Raw genomic sequence first — 19,873 nt, 5'->3', positions numbered from 1 at the left:
AGTTTCTCTATCATCATTTTTACAATAGAATCAATTTTCTAGTATATCAATCAGATTTATGTAGCTATATAAAAAAAAAGGAAACGAAGGTCCCACCGAGATTTGAACTCGGATCGCTGGATTCAAAGTCCAGAGTGCTAACCATTACAGCATGGGACCACGTTGTTACAGTTGATGAAGCGTCACAATGTTTAAAGTGTCAAGTCTGTGGTGCCAAAATATTTCTTTGCCAAGTCTGGAATTTTAAGATTCTCTGCTTTAAGCAAAAATAAAATTACACTACTTACCTTCTTTTAATATTCATTTCAGTTTATTAACTAAACTTTAGCTTTTGAAGAGCAAGTGAAGTTTAATTCAAGCCCATTGCTGGAATATTGAAAATAAACGAACTTAAGTATGATTTCATAAAACTATTCCTTTTTATCGCTTCAGTGGCTCAGTAGCGCAGCACTTACATTCGAAGTGGGGGTTTCGTGAGTTCGAATTCCGCTCGCGCTCTCACAGAGCATGCAGTTGGAAATGTTCCACACAGGAAAAAGTACGGTTAAGGAACGATAATTTTTCTCTTGTTATTTTGAAAATGCGAAAGGGAATTCCATCAAGTTAAATAATAATAATAATAATAATAATAATAAATCGCAAACATGCTAAATTATCTTCCGTTTCAATTTCAAGCACAGTACGGAGTACAAATGAGTAGGTCAGACATGTCAAACTTAATACTTCAAATGGACCAAATTCTTATCATTATAGAATAGTGCGGGCAGCAACAACAACAACAACAAAAAAAAAGCTATTTTAAGAGTAAATTATGTATTCAAAAAGTGAGTAATACATAAAATTTATCTCATACTAGTTTTTTTTTTTTTTTTTTTTTTTTTTTTTTTTTTTTTTTAAAGAAGGAAATCCGGATAGTAGATTGACACCCATTGCTTCTTTTCCGACACTTGGTATATTTTTCTTGGTCTATTGTTTGTTTCTGAACACATGCTCCTCATATTGGCAATTTTTGGAACAGATGTAAGTAAGATCAGTGTCTGTTAAACTGGATCTTGCTGGGAACTTGTTCCTTTTTATAAGTGAGAAAGGTTATCTATACTTTAGGATGTATTTATTTTATGCTATTTTCTTGAGGTGAACTGAGGGTCGCAGAAAAATAAGCCAAGCGCCGCATGTAGTCCGCAAGTTTGATATGCAAGTCTAGGTAAATACTCAGTAAAATATATTCACCACTAACATTGTAAATTTCATCTGTTTGTTCAACGTTGACTTTAATTTATTCCACTGAATTATATCGGATAACTTCGTTGTTGTACGCTTGTCCAAACACCACAAAAACCAAAGAAAACAAATGATTCTAAGAAACATTCCAACACACACAAGGGTGACTATAAACATTAAGACGTCATTTTCAAACGTCATTAACGAGTCAACCTTTTGTTTTGTTTGAATGTATGAACAACAAAACGACAGCTATGTATGTGTGTATATACATATACATATACAAAGTCCGGTTTAGCTCATCACGAAATCTTATCCCGTATCGCTAGCCAAGGACTAATGGATATACTAGTCTGTTGTTGAATCAAGATAGTGCTTGCTGCTCTTCCGTATATGATACTCCGCCAAGACCAGTGTATTATCGTTGTAATTTTAAACAACTTGAGTCCACTGGCGCAAATCCCGGGGGAATGAGGGGGACATGACTCCCAATCTTGGAACTGGGGATTTTGTCCCCCAAAATCCGATTTGATTTTTTTTTCTAAACAAATGTGATGATATGTCCGATTGCCACAAAGGAAAGATAAAACCGATGTTCCTTGACTTTTTTTCAATTAAAAAAAAAGGAATCGTATTCTTTAATATTTTAAATTGAACTTCGTGTCTTTGGCGCATTTAGGTCACATGTCTGTATTAATTTATCTCCTGCTACTTAGACACAAATTGCAACAAGTGGTAGAGGAAAATATATCCCTCTGCTTATGCTACAAAATTGTCTCAGCTGTAGATGTGAGCACAAATCTCGGGGAAATGGGAGACATGTCCCTCAAATATTGGAACCGGACCGACTCCCCCAATAATCCGATTTCAAAAGTGCTTTTTGGAGGATAAGTGTGATAATTTGTGGAAGACTGTCACAAAAGAAAGTGAGAAGAAATTGATTTTTCTTGTTTTTTTTTTCATTTAAAAAAATCGTATTTTGTACTATTTCAAACTGAACTTCGTGCTCTGATGCGTTTAGTAGTCTTATCAATTAGGGATGGCCTTTTTCGAAAAATCTGTTTTTCGATTTTCGGAAATTTCATTTTTCGTTTTTTCGCTTTTTCGAAAAAAAATTTGTTTTTCGTTTTTTCGAAAAAAATTCATTTTCGCTTTTCGTTTTTCGAAAAATTTTTCGTTTTTCGTTTTCGAAAAAGTCATTTTTCGAAAAAAAAATGTGGCCATCCCTATTATCAATTTGTATCACCTCGCCTGATAGGCTATATAATATACAAAGGTTCACATCAGAAATCAGATTTATCTACCGTAATGTGAGTCTCATCTCTTCCCTCCCCATCCCCAAGAATAACGCTCAAATCTGCCCGTTATCTCCCAATGTAGAACACAACTCGTCTCTCCTGATCCTTCACAGGATTGTTTTTCAACTTCGTAAATATTTTGAACATCGCTTAAAAATAAATAAATAAAAAGATTATGGAAACGATCTTACCCGTTCGCCCAAGTTGAAGACAGATTTGCGCCGCTGCTTCATTCCATAGATGTAACCTGGTACTAGTTTTACAAATGTGTTCAGTGAAAAATAAGTTTCTTGCACTTGTAGTCAAGTAATGCTGGGTCTAACAGATTTTATTCACCACAAGCTATAAAACAACGTATCTTCAATGTTTGTACCCATACACACACACACACACACACAATGAAAAATGAGGCATATTTAATGGACAAATTTGTTCATAGTGTTTAATCTATATATAAACAAAATCTTAAGAAATTTATCAGCTTTCTATCTGTGTTTCTGTCCGTTCAGGAGACCAAAAAAAATATATATATATACTTGATGGATCATTATCAGGACATAAAGAGTCAAAACTTAGGAACTGAGCTCGTTAATGGAAGCGATCCACCCACCTGAAAGGCTAGAAATAAACCATTTCCGGTTTTAGAGTGTTGAGAGAACTAAAACGATAGTCCTAATAGATAGAGAGAAGGGGTTTCCTGAAATTGATTAACCGTCCCGAGGACACATTTCATCTCCATCAGTAACACTTCCGGTTTCAATATCGTTAACTCTCTCCTCAAACCGGAAGTGATAGAAATCTACTACAACAACTTCTGGTTTCAAAATTCATTTATATAAAGCAAAAATGATAAGAGCGAGAAGTAGATTTTTGGAATCAATTTAGTGTTCTAAAAATAGATACCATCCTCTCTCTCTTAACCCAGCTATTGAAACCGGACGTAGAAGAAATTAACCACTTCCGGTTTCAACTTTGATCGCTATAGAGTAAAAACGAAAATAAATGGGAAGAAGCTGTTTTCTGTCATCAATTACGCGTCCCGAGAATATACTTTATCCCCACTGTAATTTCTCTACTAAAACCGGATGTGGTAGAAATCTAGTTCCACTTGCGGTTTCAATATCAGTTAAGTAAATATCACGGCATACAAACCAAACTTCTTCACGTGGTGTACACGTAACATTGCTACTTTTTTTCTAAATAAGTTTCAAGAGAAGAAAGAACAGTAATACTAATAAGGAGGGACAAATTATCCTGAAAAGATTATCTTTATCGAATATAGCGCAGTCACTTCTTCCCTTACAATTTCAATATCTGTGAGCATCCTGCCCGAAGGAAGGTTCTATATAGCCAATATGCTCAACGTAGGTAGTCGAGGTCATTAAACCAGTAGTGCAGGAGTTGGGTTACCAGTTCTTTTCCCGTTCTAAAAGGGTTTCAGAAAAACTAGAAATTAAGAAATAATAGATAAATAGGTTGAAAATTAGGATTAGATATAAAAATCCTTCTGCAATCCGCACTTATTTTGTATATGAAGGGCTGCTCATAAATTTCATGGGTTTTCAGCCAAGCGTAGCTAACGATCTGCAACACTGTTGCCAACTCCCTTATTATAGAAACACCCAAGGAAGAATTCAAAATCGCCAAATGTCTATATTATCAATGGACTAAAATTTAGTTATTTTGTTAATTGATATAAGTATAGTGTCCCGTTCAGCGGCAAAGCTATTTGAGACATGGACTTACAGCCATAGATTAGCTTAACGTAGGATCCGAATCAGATTAATTCCCACGGGGAACTGAACCAGGATCTCCCGCATTAAAGACGCGTAGCCTAGGTCAATCAAATAGCTATGAAGGAATTCCCTCTAAACCTGTTACTAAAGAGTATCACTACTAAGTCACTAAATTCATATGTTTAAAAATCTAATTTAATTTAATTTAATCTCTAGAAAAGCCGTGATTACTTCCTGACTGTCGGGAATTGGGAATTTCAAATTTGAAAGATCACAGTAGAAAAAAAAATCAAAGATCCCGACAGTTGTCGAAGTTACCTCCTTGGGGGAGGGTTTAGTAGAACAAATCTGGTTGATTGTGTGATTGCTCTCTATGTTACACATAGATCTGCAGCTTAAAATGGAATCCGAACCACCGTAATACGGATAAATTTCAACAATAATCGGAATCACAGTAATGTGACAACTTTGCCACCCAAAATAAACATACACATCCTCAGGACCCACAAGTTGAAAATCCTTGCTATAGACCACCATGTCTTCCACTTTTTAAAATATTGCATTTGTTTTACTATTATTATTTTTTTAAAGCAAATTTCATTGCAAATACATTTTTACGCAAAGAATAACTTCACAGAGAAAGTATACATTCAATTAAGAACAGAGAATAGGCAAAATGAAAGAACTATTCAATTTACTTCGAAATTAGACCCACTATGTGGTCTCCTATTTAATACTTGCATCAACGTATATAGCTTAAGACGATGAAGGACTACTACGCCTACTACTCACATCGGACTCTGCAACAAATAGGTCCCATGGTGTAATGGTTAGCACTCTGGACTCTGAATCCAGAGATCCGAGTTCAAATCTCGGTGGGACCTACTACTCCTTTTCCTATGTTGCACCTATTATACGTTTGCAAACTCGAACCATTTGCTTCCAGTAGAAAGATTTTAAATAATTGTCTTTTCAATGAACTTAAAAAGTTCGTTTCTGAATTCTTTATGTCTCTGTGTGTTATTTGCGAATTTTTCAATTTTGAGCCCTCCATTTGATAGAGCATCAAAAACTACCTGAAAGAAATGGTGGCATTTTTCGTGTCACTCTTGTCGCTCGCGAGACATTGACCAAAACGTTCTGATTTTGGGAAATTTAAGGAGTGATATCTCGTAAATCATAATTCGTAGAGAGATCATAATGGTGTTGATCAAAACCTAAGAGGATGGTGAACATTTTGGCACTAAATAGTGATCGGTGGCCACTGTTCCCCAGATATTGACCATAAAGTTCGGATTTCGGGAGATTTAAGGACTCATATCTCTCACCCGTAAGTCATAGAGAGATGACATTTTGCGAATTTTTCACTTTTGAGTCCTTCATTTTGAGCATGTGTCTTCGTAAAACTATATATCGTAGAACGTTTTAACAGAACTCTTAAAACATATGGGAAAAATTTAGTTTTCACAGAAATTATAAATGAAATTACAAGAATTATTTAATGAGTATAATAATAAAGCACATAAAACAATTGGTTCAATGCCTGTAGAAGTTAATAAGAAAAAATAATTCTTTTTAAGTTCGATCTGGTAATATTCTTGGAGCATTCTGAATTGGTTAAAATATTGCATTTATTTTACTATTATTTAAAAAAAGAAAAACATAAAGAAAAAAGTGAAAATTTCATTCCTAATAGCTCCAAGGAGAAAGCAATGGTTTCCAATAAGACCAGAGATTAAGCAAAATGTGATAAAGGACTGTTCACTTCACTTCGAAGTTAAGCACACAATGTGCTTCATACTCGATACTTGCGTCAACGTGTATAGCTTCATACGGTCAAGGTCTACTACTATTCACATCCGAGATCAAGAAGGTCCCATGGTGTAATGGTTAGCACTCTGGACTCTGAATCCAGCGATCCGAGTTCAAATCTCGGTGGGACCTAGCACAGTTTTTTTCTACGTTGCACCTATTATAGGTTTGCAAATCAAGCCATTTAGTTCTAGTAAATGTAAATAATTCTCATTTTATTTTTGAAATATGTATAAGTTCACTAATTGTCTTAAAATCTTAATATTACAAGAAATAATTAATTCATCGTCACACATACCAAAAAAAAAAAAAAAAATCGTCGTACGGAAGAACCCTAAAATATACCAATTCCTAAAATAAATGTAGGTTTAATATAACAGATTAAAGGAATAAGGTGTACCACTAATATCACATTATAATGGGAACACTCATTAAGAATCTTATAGAACTAAGAAATATTTTTTTTTTTTTAAATGTTAGTTTATATAACGAAAGTTGGTAGAAACATCTGTGACTCTTAAAGATAAACATTTAAATTTCAGCTTTTGCGATCACAAGGTCTCTGTTTCTTTCTTTCTCTCTCTCTCTCTCTTTTTTTTTTTTTTTTAATTCCTTGAAATACAATTAAGTCATTACAATGAACCGTACCTCGTAAGCTGCACTTGAAAGAGAACCTGGAAGTGCTAATGCTGCACAAATCTTATTGTTCAGGGAGATTAAATTCGATGTCAGGAAAGCAGCATGCCTAAATGTGCATCAAATTGAGTGATTAATTATGATCAATTAATAGTAACTCAGAAATAAATTGTGCTCTTTTTTTCTCCATACCCTACATAACAAAATATTATCATTTTTTTTTCTATTTTCTGCTTTCTTTAATGATTCAAGAAATTTTAGGAAAAAATACTGTTTTCCTACTGACCTATAAAGCCCATATTTCTGAAATATTGTTGTTATTCCTAGGACTATTTAAGTTATACAAAATCTTAAATGTATAATACAAATAGCGTCATTGTAGGTTATATCGAAAGGATTGGAGGGGGAGGAGAGAAGACTTTCCACCGACATAAGAGTCTGTAGCGACACAAGAACTCACATTAGCGCTCCCGTAACCAACCAAATCAAAACACTCCCCCAAATATTTGCTTAATTTTTCGCCCCACCAATCCGGTACCCGGGGCACAAGCCTCGTTTGTCTCCTCTAGTTATGTCACTGGAAGTCTGACGTTTTTATTAAGTGTTTTCGTATACAAGTTATTAAAAAGCACGTGTTTCTCAAACTCAGGAGGAGGGGGATTGCCCCTGTCCTGCTCAAATGACGCACCTGATAATGTAGTCTTTCTCAAGTGATTAGCTATATTTTTCGTTTGAAATTCGTTAGTTTGAGACTTTCTATGCATTTTGGGTCGTTATAGAACACTAAAGGAAGGGCAGGATCTACTGTTAAAACTGCTCTGGTGCGTGGGGTCCCTCGTTCGATCTCTGTTCAAGTTAAGTTTGTTCGTGGACAACATCGTGTCCGTGGGTTTTCTCGGGATACTTCCGTTTCCTCCCACATTCTCGACCGACAGATTCTTCCATCATTATTCATCTGCCTCAATTATCCGTCTCCCTTGCCCTATAGGGCATAAACATGGGACGTTAAACTGGGAGATTTCATTTAACTTTAAAACTGCTCTGAACAAGGATCGGGTCTTCATCCGGGACAGATTGCTGATCTAGAGCAGGGGCGTCATTTCAGACTTCGCTTGGGGGGGGGGGCGGCAAGAGCACCACCGACATAAGACTTTCATGTTTTGTACTAGTATATTAGTATACAATTGATTAAAGTATATGTGTTCCTCAAACTCTTGGGGGGGGGGCAATTGCCCCCTCCTGCCCCCTAAATGACACCCCTGATCCAGAGATTATCATGCAATAACAACTGCCACAGTACAGTCCTTCCCCACCACACTATCTCGCCTGTAAGAGATTACAGGACCACACACACACACACCGGACTAAACCAATCAAGGTGCATTAAATACATGAAATTCATTTATATTATGCCCTCATAGTGAAACTACGAAACTTAAGATTACTAATCAGCATGCAATTCCAATCATTCAAACCAACCTTACTGGATTATCTATATGAGCTTACGTCTTCTACTGTTATCCAGGTAATCCCTTACCCTGCCCACTGGTCTATGTTTCGCATGTGTACCTTTGGTCCACATGGTCCCGGGTTCGGTTCCCGGTGGGAGAGTACAAAATATTTTAATGTAATGCATCCATGGACATGGACATGGGACGGTAAAACTAAATTTTTATTTCCAAGTTATCTCCTATTCTCTGACTTGTCTTACATCTGTTGAATATTTTGATAAATTTTATGCAGTTGGAGCATTATTATAATAAGTCATGCTACTAAATATTATACAGTTTATCTAAAAATTAAAGATCAAATTTTGGAAATACAATAAGTTAAAAACCTACTTACCAGAGCTGATCGTTCTGATTTAACCGGTGCTTGTTGAGATGTACAGAATAACATAACGATCACAACAATAAAGTTCAACATTTTTAGTGTATCATGTGTTATCACAGCCATGTTCATATTGTTGTTATATACGTATACAAAGAGTCTTTCGTTTTAATTATTATAATAATACTGAGCAGGAACTTGTTTCAGAAACTATATACACTACAGTCAAACACTGATTTGATTAACCGTTTCTGTTAAAAATTTATTTTTTATCCTGTTATCTTGATTTGTCTCTTGTTTAATTGTTTGCCAATAAACTAATGGCAATCAATGGAACTTAAACTTGTGATAAAGATTAATATTTCGGCACAGAACAATATCGGTACTTCTGCTGTCTTGTTATGTGTGAACACTCCGTTTGTAAAAGTAACTTCTGAGTGGCACTAAATGTCTCTTAGCACGATATCCAAAAATACGATTATAACTAAAGAAGAAGAAAAGTGACAAAACACGCTCGCACACCACACGCAAGTACGCACGAATCTATTACTACAACATGTCGACCCTATTGCTAATAGAAAACTGATAAAAACCGAAAGAGATAAGTCCGGTTTTTATAGTTTCGGATTAACTTAGTAGCGCGCTGCAGGAATTCTTGCTATATGGTAGATTACCGAGAAAAAAATCCACTGATGATTCAATGCGCCTTGTTCACCCGTAAAAGGGAGTTGGATTAGTGTGGGCTGCAAGCGCCTTCTCTGATTGGTCTCCGAGTCGGAGTGAACTTTCAGAGTTGCCAGAGATACTGTAATTATTGAGTTATGACAATAATAATCTGCTTTCAGCTCGAGCGATATTTTTTCCTCTTTTTTTTTAATGGTGTTAAAGAAAGTATAGTATAGTATAGTGATGTATAATATCTTCTGCATGTTGCTTTGTTAACATTATGAAAAAAGAAGAAAGAATATTGTTCCCAGTATTATCAAATTAATACTTTGTTGGCTGGCTCATTTAGAGTTAACGTGGATTTTCTGTTTTTTAAAGTTTTTTCCCCCTCCAACCACATCTAGCAATTGCTGCGCTATATTTTTATCTTCTATAATAGTTTCTAGCATCAGATTCTGGCTTCGGATCTGTATCAGGAGCAAGGGATCCGATTTCTCTGTAACTCTGCGGGGGCCCACATGAGCAATGGGGGGCCGGCCCCCCACGATCGGCGTCCTTGATCAGGAGCCATATTATGTTCCATGCAGTCATGCAGCTGTTTCTTTAGGATATCAGAAGGAAACCTGTGCACAAGACATTATGCCAGTGGTGCAGGCAAGAAGATTGAAGTGCTTCAAGTATTTTAACCCTTAGTCCACTGAAATTGAAAAACAAAATTCTGTTTACTAGTATTGCCTACGGGAAAAAAATGAGACGAGAAACAAGTTTTCTCATCTCGTCTCGTATTCTTTTGTCAAATTCTCGACTCCTTTTGTAAATTTATGTACAAACATTTTTTGCCCTCATTTTCTTCATAATTTCATCTAGAAATTACAAAGAATCCTTCCGCCTTACGAGAGGTCTACGAACGATGTGATAATACGTCTAACAATATTTAAACCATATTTATTATTCAAGTATATTCTGTAATGACTTACATAGCCAAACGTTGATAAATGTTCTTCATTGTGTTCGTACAATCATTTTATACATTGAGGAATGTAACACTAAAACATTATTTCAGATCTAAGACTTGGATGAGCCAGTGTCCACGAAAATCGAAAAATTTCTTGTCACGAAAACGAACTGAAATCTTTGAGTTTTACGTCCCACTATTATGCCCGCTAGGCTAAAGGAGATGGTGATGATGACTAATGAATTAAATGATAGAATGAAGAAAGTGGGAGGAAACGGGAGAACCCCGAGGAAACCCACGCACACGGTGTTTGTCCACCACAAAGTTCACTTGGCGGAAGCTGGGATCGAACCAAGGACCCTATGCACCAGAGGTGAACGCTGTGCCACTGAGCCACCGCGGTCCTCAACTTTCATCGACTGTAGCACCAGAGAGTTGAAATACTTCTTTCAGGTTCGAACCCAGAAATTTTTGTTGGGAGGAGAAAAAGATTTGGGGGGGGGATCAATACTACAATCCACTGCATCAATGTAATATTGAATGTTTATTATTTCGCACCCTAAAAAAACGATAAGTAATTGTAAAATACTTACATCTATACTTTCAGAAAGAAAAAAAATGATAGAACTGTTTTCATGCTACATCAGTCATTTTTCTGTTAAACAAGTATAATTTTATTGAGAAAGTGTGAGAATGTATGTTAAGAAGTTTTTATGCGGAGGGGGGGGGGGGTTCGGTCTCGGTGGAATCCCGTGGGTGCACCCCTGATTTCTTTCCAACTCTAGTTAATTTGATCAGTGTTTCGATAGCGTGTAACTAAAGAAAACTAGTCCTCGCATCTAGTGCGAAGAGTCTCTGGTTCGAGCACAGACTACACAAGTATGTGATAGACAATATCGTGGTTTTCTCGGGATTATCTCTTCTTCTCCTACATTACATTCCGCCAATCCTTTCTACAATCATTCACTTTCGTTATATTAGTTTTTTGTCTGTTTTAGCCCATAGGATATAATTGTGGGGCGTAAGGGTGAAAGATTTATTTTTTCTTTTTAATTTAACTAAATAGCAAATGCAGTAATCAAACCATAACACTATAGAAGTGTACTAAAGAATAACATGGAATGAACTTAACATCCTACTGTGTAGCTATTGCTGCAGATAATATTCATTTTATGAATCCGAAATTTTGAGTGTTAGCTCCTGGCAACACCGTGTCATTCAAGTCATGATGAGAAAGTACAGTACTTGCAGTTCGCAGTCAGTATGTCGCGAAACACGAGTCATAGCCTGGAACGAAAGCGAGTGGGATATTTGTACGTGCTTACTTGCTTTACGTTTGTTCTTGGCTTTTCCGTCTTGAATGAATTTCAACAGTCGTTCATTCAATGTATCGCTATCTTCTCTTTTTGATCTTGTTTTCAGAAAACTTCAGGAAAGAAGAACATCTCTCTTCATACTCCTTTTAGATTTTCAATGTTTTAACCTTTCAAATGCCACGTCTCTCCTGAAAACATTGAGTGTTCAATAGTTTACGGGAAATCACTTCAGAAACGTCGTGCAAACATTCCACATCATTTTGTTTAACCAAGACATTTTGTGAAATTCTGCAAATGATCTACCAAGGAAAATTTGTTTTTTCTTTCTTTTTGCTTATTAGTAGGATGTATTGCATAACCTACTAAACCAATTATGAATAAACCATTTTAGGAAAGGGCAAAAATAAAATAAAATAAAATTAAATTAAGGCAGCCCAACATAATTTATTAAAAACAACAGGAGTACATTTTACAAAATTCTTGTAATACTCAGTTTTATTGAAGACCAAAGTTTATCATAATCTGGAATGTACTGATTCTCAAAGCTGGAATTAAATGCTCATTTGACTCTTTCTAACAGTACTATTTCGAAATAACTCTTGTTCTTCTTTTATTCATCAGATTAGAAACCATGTAGGGGGGCGAGTAGAACCTTCCAGGAGCCGCATCTGGCCAGCGAGCCGTAGTTTGCGCATCATTGTACTAAACTAATAAGATTTTCGTAGACGTATCGGTCCTTATGCAGAGACGTTTTGACGTCTGTTTAACGCCATACTACGTGGTTGACTAAGGGGTGGTTATCAAAATTGTATTCAGAGTCCCTGATTAGGACGTAGTATTTTGACGAAGTTAATCACATGTGACTAATTAATCTAGTGCAAAGGCTAATCTTTTACCTACGGTTTAGCGTGCGACACAACATTTCGTATTTCATATATTTTCATTTTTACAGACTACGCATGCGCTCATCTACTTTTCCGTAGTTGCCACATTTATTTTTCTCACCCGATGCATTAGGGTTATATAAGTTAATCATACCCAAATCATAATTTTAGTTGTACTAAAAGTTGACTCTGAATACCAAAAAGTGCACCTTCCTTAGTAAAGAGTTAGTAATATTCTTACTAACTAGTCTGTGACTAACCCTAGATTAACGAATCCTCTCTGAATACCACCCATCATGTTTTTCTTGCGTTATGATGAACGTATGCTCTTTTAGTGCAAGTGGTTTTGGGTGCGTATCTTGCCGAGAAGGATGCAATTATCTGTGTTGGCTCTTGAGAGGTAGAGAAATACCGGTATGCTTATATGGGGAGAGTAGGAGAGGGACAAAATTGGCCTTTTTTTTTTTGACGTAAATTACATTTATTTTGTGAACGGTTTCATATAAGACATCTTTTCACTGAATTAGTCTAGAAGCATAATTCTTGTTTCTGCATTTTCAACGAACAATGATGAAAAATGGTGTGCATACAACGTAGTACTATGGTAGGTAGGAGGGCGAATGTCCAATTCAATGAATTATTCTTCTATACATAAATGTTTATACAGGGCATTTTTATAGGAATTTGTTTTGATTTTTTTTATCTCGCTTTGTATTGCAGCAATAGCTACCATTGTTTTGAAATATTATCACAAGTATATTATCTACATATTAGCTTTATTTGGTCAGCTTTGAGTGACTGTAAGGGACTCCCACTTACCAAGGACTCCCAAATTCTATTTTTTTTTTTCATATATTTTAGGATCATTTTCTTCTACGAATAGCGCGGGAATAGCACAAGTATTACCTCGTTGGAATCAATGTTCCATAAGCTTCTCAACGAAACATCAATCATCCCCCTGTTATAACTAAGAGGATCACCGGGGCCCACAACGAAAGAGTCTATGATTTTGTTCAAATCCCTACACGGTGTATAAAGGTTAAAACTTGAAACAGATCTATGAAAACTTTACCATAAAAGGTGTTGTGGATATGTTTTCTGTTGACTTTTACGTTTGTTTGAGTATGAACGTTGATTAAGAAGCCTGGGTAATCTGTAGCTTTTTTTTTTTTAAGTTATTCAATAATTATTCCTATATGACGTAGGAATATCCTATTATCATTCTAGAATTAAAAATCTACGAAGACTACTTCCACACGTCACGTAACACAAGTTTACAAAATGAGAGGAGAAAAACTTTTCGAAATGCGAGACGAGAAAGAAGTTTTCGAGAATGAACAAGAGGAGAGACTTCTACAAAATTTTCGAGAATCGACAAGAAAACATCAAATTTTCGTCTCATGCGCAGCACTAGTTAATTTTAGTATTCGTCTCTTGCTGTAATGGTGGATGTAAATAAATAAACAAATATGTAGAGGTCCCACCGAGATTCGAACTCGGATCGCTGGATTCAAAGTCCAGAGTGCTAACCATTACACCATGGGACCTCACAACTGCACTTATTACCAAACGCAAATTTCTTATTATAATGTATAATTTAAATAAATAAATAAATAAATAAATAAATAAATAAATAAATAAATAAATAAATAAATAAATGCATACTCTTGCGCAGAAAAAAGTGCGTAATTCTGATTTTTCGTAATAATTACACTTTTTCTTCCGCCTTTCGTTAAAGTTGGGTAATTAGCAACTGGTAACAGTAGAAATCATGACATGAATGAAAATGTCCCCCCAAAATAATACAAAATAACAAAAACGAAAGCAAAAGACAAAATTAAGCTCGATTAAGGTGGATCACTAGGTGTTCTCGGTACTATGCTAAACGCTGCTTGAATAGTGCGGCATTGCCAGATAGTGTTGAGTGTTTACTGATACCAGATAATAAAGGGAGTAATAATGGAATTCTGCTTAGATACTTACTGGAGAAATTATTTTTTGACCCTTACCACGATTCCTCTTCTCGAACTGTAACGCTAGAATCCAGGAATTTTCTTATTTTGACTACTACAGTAAACGTACAAATTTGGCAACAACGCATTATGGCGTTCTGCGCAAGTTTCATCTCAAAATCTATTTCCTTAAATGTAAATTAATATTTAAATAAAATATGAAACATAACACGAAAAACGGTCAAACAATATATCTATTTCGTGATAAGATTGTTACTTTAAAATACTTTACACATACAAATAAACATTTCATAAAATTGATCACTTCTAGTAAGATCTAACAGCAATGGCTATCTTGTGTGCTCATTGTAAAACGAATCAAATATTTTCTTTTATTTGTTACATTTTTCGATATCAGGAGGCACAACAAAATGAATCTGTAATGCGCCGCTATTCTAGACTTGCACCATAGCGCATTACACGATATGTAAATTGGCAATAAGGATTTTGGTACGCATCTAAAGATATAAACTTTTTAAAATATATAAACTTTTTCGAATCGATAAATAAAAAATAAGTAGAAAAATGGTGTTATAGTGAATATATTAGATAGTGAGTTTGAAGATAATAATATGCAGCGATAAATAAAAGCAGATTCGGGGAGACTTTCTCTCCCTCAATATCAATCACCATGTAAATAATGAGGTAAACAATATTACAAAATTTAAAAACAAATTTAGTTGATTGGACATGTATATACATTGTGATTTATATATGAAAAACATGTATACTGATAACAATGAGAAATCTTTTCGGAAAATAAGCAATTTACACATAAAGAACACTTTTAGAACAGATACATATTCAATATTTACTACAGATAATGTTCAAAACACCACACCCTACTTGCATAGCACGTCGTCCAGTTGTACAAATGTTCAGTATTGTCCTCTGTGTTAGAGAAGAAATATCTCATCTAGTTCTTTTCCATGTGGTATTATTCTAAATTTTAAGTATAAATAAAATTCAGTGGCTATTTCGAAATTCTTATACATAGATTTCATGACAAGTGCTAACCTATGGATATATATATATATATATGTATAATGATTAATAATTTAAGTTAAACTATGGACATGGAACATCAATTAACAATTTATTTTGGGAATTATCTCCAATTGAATAATGTAGGTACGGTATATATATGCATCTCTTGTTCATGGTCGGAATATAAATATGCCAAGGTGGAAGCTATGGATCTGAAAGAAAGAAAATATATATTAGATTAATCAACGAGTGGGAAAAGAAATATATATAGATAATGGTAATAATAATGATAATAACAATAGTATAGATATAAAGTAAAAAAGTAAGAATGAATATGAATGAATGAATAAATAAATAAATAAATAAATAAATAAAGTAAAATATATAAATACTATAAAGAAGAAAGAGAGAAATGAAATTATATACTTACCACCTCATATTGTATTAGATCCGATGGGAAGAGATGTAGACAGACATACCTAAATAAAGAAGAGAGATTCATTAATATATATATATATATATATATATATATATATATATATATATATATATATATATATATATATATATATATATATATATATATATATATATATATATATATATATCAATATTTTCAATAATCTATGTATTCATCAGCTATAATAATGTGCTGAATGTAATAATTTGGAAACAGGCAATAAATAAGGAAAATTGTACTTACCTGGTAGGCTATGTGTACTTAATCTAAATGATACTTACTTCACATATGCAAAATTTAATTCGTAGATTTCATTTTCTGTTTAATCTTGCATATTACTCTGTTCAAATTTTACTTCTCCAAGAAATAGTTCTTCTCATCACTGTCACCTTTAGGAATTTTCCCGCAAGTGGGAAGGCGACCGTTGCCATGGGCCAAACTTCTGCTCAGTTCATGCTAGGAAACGTTCAACGTGATCCATTCTAGAACCGAGCCCACAACTAGAATAACTGAACCAAAACTATAAGATCTAACAACTGTGTTGTGTGTTGTACTGTAAAGAAACTGGATCCAACATAACATCAGTAGACGTCTATTTGTAAAATGCATACGACAGCAGAACAGTTTCAAAGAGGTTTGTATAATAACGTCTTTATATAAATTACCATACTGTGTAGTCCGGTACGACAAAGGGCATTACAAATCGGTGTCTTGTGTTGTAGCTGAAACAATACTCTATCTTATAGTACAATATTTATAATATATAACGTTTCATTGAGCAGTAGTTAAGGAAATGAGCTAAAATATGTATTGAGTTCCGGGTGGTGATCCTCCTTAAGAACATCCCACCAATGATGCTTTTGAGAAATTTTTGTAGCCGATTGCGTGGAAGATTTGCGTAGTTCCCTATAAATAAATTGGACCAAGGAATATAGTGAAGGCATAGGCGGAGCTAGCAATTGTCTGCTGGGGGGGGGCAGACCTTTTTGTCGGTCTGGGAGGTCTTGGTAGATGGCCATCTTATAGGTGGCATTTTTATCTTTTGTCAAAAAGTTGGGGCAATGCCCCCCATAACTCCGCCCATGAGTGGAGGGGAAGTGAACCTTAATTTGGTATTTCTTGGTTTAAACTTAATGTTTATATTTTCTGTCAAGTATGAAGACTTCATATGCAAATGACGATTAGATTGAAGTTGCAGTTTAAAAAATGCACGTATGAAAGGAGGCTTGTCTTTTGAATGTAGATGTTAGTAAATACATTACAGAGTCGCTGGTGGAAGGGACAAAAGAATAAAACACATACTGTGGTGTTTTGCACGTAACTATCATGCTGAAATTACAACACATAAATCAAAGTACTGAACAGACAAACTAAAATACTGTAGATAAAGTTTGATTTGATTTGGTTTTGAGTTTAACGTCCCGTTCAGCAGCGATTTATTATCATATGTAAGATGTTTAATGAACTTAAAAAGTTCGTTATTGAATTCTCTATGTTTGTATGTTATGTGTGATTTTTTTTTTTTTCAATTTTGAGCCTTCCATTCGATATAGCATCAAAAACTATTTGAGAAAGTGATGGAATTTTTCGCGTCACTCTTACCGTCAATAGTTCCGATTTCGGAAAATTTAAGGAGTCATATCTTGGGAACCATAAGTCATAGAGAGATGATATTTTGTGAATTTTTTAATTTTGAGCCCTCCGTTTTGAGTATGTGTCTTCGTAAAACAACATATCTTAGAACGTTTTAACAGGTTTCGTCCTTCGTATAAACACTTTCTTATTACTCTAGATTACGTGGTTCTAGAAGTCTTGTGATTTGTTGATGTGCGTCCTTCGAGCTTTAAGCGAGCATGTATATGTGCATCTGGTAATTTGACCTGCAAAGCAGAATAAATAATATGAGTACAGTTGTATATGTCTGCACTGCATTTCAGACCTAAAGTTATTTTCAGGTTTGTTGCAGCAGCTAACGGGTTTGCTGCATTAGCTTCAATAATCGAACATTTTCGTCTTCCGTTGTCTACTCAGTTTCGCTTTAATTTGTAATCCCTGTTAATTTTCTGCTTCGAATTGTTCAATTCAATATCTTATTGTTTTAATATCCAGGCTCATGGCTCAAGCAATTTGTTTTTTAGGCATTCCAGCTTCCCATATGCAATTATTCTTCCTCTAGCTATAACAGACAAATTGTCTACCATCTTTGTTTTATATATATAAAGCAATTTGCCGTAGACAACGAACAGTCCTTTTTAAGTTCGTTCTGACAATGCTCTTGGAACTTCTCAACTGGTTTTATATTGCATAAGCAATTTTTAGTACATATTAAACATACAATACGAGCTAACACGTAGGTAGGAAGCAGTCACTGCATTGAAGTGCTTCTGGGAGTATGAGTACAATCTACAATAGCTTTTAGCAACTTTGCCAACTTGCAGAAAATGCATTTATTCCATGCATGTTGGCCACTTTTCAATAGAACAGTGGTTCACAACATATAGGTAGAGGTTTTACTTTGTACTGAGGTACTCCAATACAGAATTTAAATTTGTCTAACAAATATATTACCGAATAATATAGAGAACATGTAAGAAAAGGGAATTTTAGCCGTTTCATAGTTACCAACTGCCACAGTGCTGCCAGGAATTAGAATTTATATTTCTGGGCTTTCGATATCTGTGCCCATGATTTGAGTTGATTTTGAATTTAACGTCCCGTTCATCAGCGAGGGTATATAGGATGGACCTGCTGATTAACGTGGAATCTAAATCAGAGCCCTGCAAACCCAGGCCCGAAGACGGCCCGGATGGATCTGTATTCTGTGCCCGGCTCGACTCGACCCGGTCCGGGCTCTAATCGGGCTGGGCACAAACGGGCCGGGCGTAACCGGCCTGAGAACAACCAAGTCTGATGTAAAGTCAATCCTTCAATATGCAATGGAAAATGAGAAATGTGTCGTCATAATATTGCTATGTCTATTTGTCCTTCTCGAATGGGAAAATCGCGTGAAAGGTTATCCAAGGTTTGCTTTGTATATCCTTATTCTGTCTGTCTATTTGTTATCTGTACTTGCTCTGTCCATCCATATTTATTATAAGACAGCTCATGGACATAAAAGTCTTATACTTCACTCATTAGTGCGTTACAGTAACAGAGAAGATAGGTAAAACAGTTACACCGTATATAGTACTAATATTACAACTACTACTGCTAATATTACTGTTACAATTACGATTACGAATACTAGTTCTAATTCCACTATTGCTGCCAATGACAGCGAATACCACTACTGTTATTACTAGTAATACGAAAACAAAACAATGGAAATGAAATCTTTGAGTTTTACGTCCCACAGATATGCCGGCTAGGCTAAAGGAGACGGTGATGATGAGAAATAAATGAAATGGTGGAATGAATAAAGTGGGAGGAAACGGGAAAACGCCGAGAAACCCCCCACACCGTGTTTGTCCACCACAAAGTTCACGTGGCGCGAGCTGGGATCGAACCAGGGACCCCATGCACCATAGGTGAACGCTTAACCACTAAGCCACCGTTCCAAGAACACCTAACCAACCCTGGCGTCTTGGTGATTTATTTGATCATTATATTTTGTTATATTTGTAGTATCATACTATAAACAATACAGGAACATGTAACGTCATTTGGCATTTGCCTTGCTAATTGAACATTACTACAAATTGCACTGATCTTACGAACACGCCAGTTCACGGTTTCGGTCTCCGTGGTCTAATGGTAGCGTACTAAATTTACTTAGTAGGTCAAGTGCTTGACTTTATCATACGTTCTTTAGGTAGCTACGGTTCAGGCCATGTCGATGATGATGGGATGAATTGGTGAAATGAAAACAGTGGGAGGAAACGGGACCACGCCGAAAACTCCCTCACACACGGTGTTTGTCCACCATAAAGCTCACATAGCGCGAGCAGGGATCGATCCGATGACCTATAGCACCAGATGTGAGTACTTTACCTACTGAGCCACCGTTGTCCCTCGTAGATCATGCATCGGTTCACATTCTACGCAGACCGGCCAAATAACT

At 35.4% G+C, this 19,873-nt stretch overlaps 1 protein-coding gene and 4 non-coding genes across 10 annotated transcripts in view; 2 read left to right on the top strand and 3 right to left on the bottom strand.

Annotated features, from left to right (window-relative positions):
• The window catches only part of Mmp1 (Matrix metalloproteinase 1), a 101,475-nt gene extending 92,230 nt beyond the window's left edge, over nucleotides 1–9,245 (bottom strand). For all 6 annotated transcript variants that reach the window (XM_081769667.1, XM_081769668.1, XM_081769669.1 and 3 more), the window contains exon 1: nucleotides 8,549–9,245. In XM_081769667.1, coding sequence (XP_081625793.1) covers nucleotides 8,549–8,665 — 117 coding nt within the window. In that variant the 5' untranslated portion in view covers nucleotides 8,666–9,245. The remainder of the gene's footprint in view (nucleotides 1–8,548) is intronic.
• TRNAQ-UUG (transfer RNA glutamine (anticodon UUG)) lies at nucleotides 88–159 on the bottom strand. Its single transcript has one exon. It is a non-coding gene; the product is annotated as a tRNA-Gln (tRNA).
• TRNAQ-CUG (transfer RNA glutamine (anticodon CUG)) lies at nucleotides 5,068–5,139 on the top strand. The gene has a single exon. It is a non-coding gene; the product is annotated as a tRNA-Gln (tRNA).
• TRNAQ-CUG (transfer RNA glutamine (anticodon CUG)) lies at nucleotides 6,128–6,199 on the top strand. The gene has a single exon. It is a non-coding gene; the product is annotated as a tRNA-Gln (tRNA).
• Nucleotides 9,246–13,829: 4,584 nt separating the features above from the next.
• On the bottom strand, nucleotides 13,830–13,901 carry TRNAQ-UUG (transfer RNA glutamine (anticodon UUG)). The gene has a single exon. It is a non-coding gene; the product is annotated as a tRNA-Gln (tRNA).
• Between the last annotated feature and the right edge of the window lie 5,972 nt (nucleotides 13,902–19,873).

Source organism: Thermobia domestica, chromosome 8, assembly GCF_964235325.1.
Source record: "Thermobia domestica chromosome 8, izTheDome1.hap1.1, whole genome shotgun sequence".
NCBI classification, from domain to species: Eukaryota; Metazoa; Arthropoda; class Insecta; order Zygentoma; family Lepismatidae; genus Thermobia; species Thermobia domestica.
Note: the sequence above shows the minus strand (reverse complement) of the source record. Positions and strands in the feature narration are given on the sequence as shown.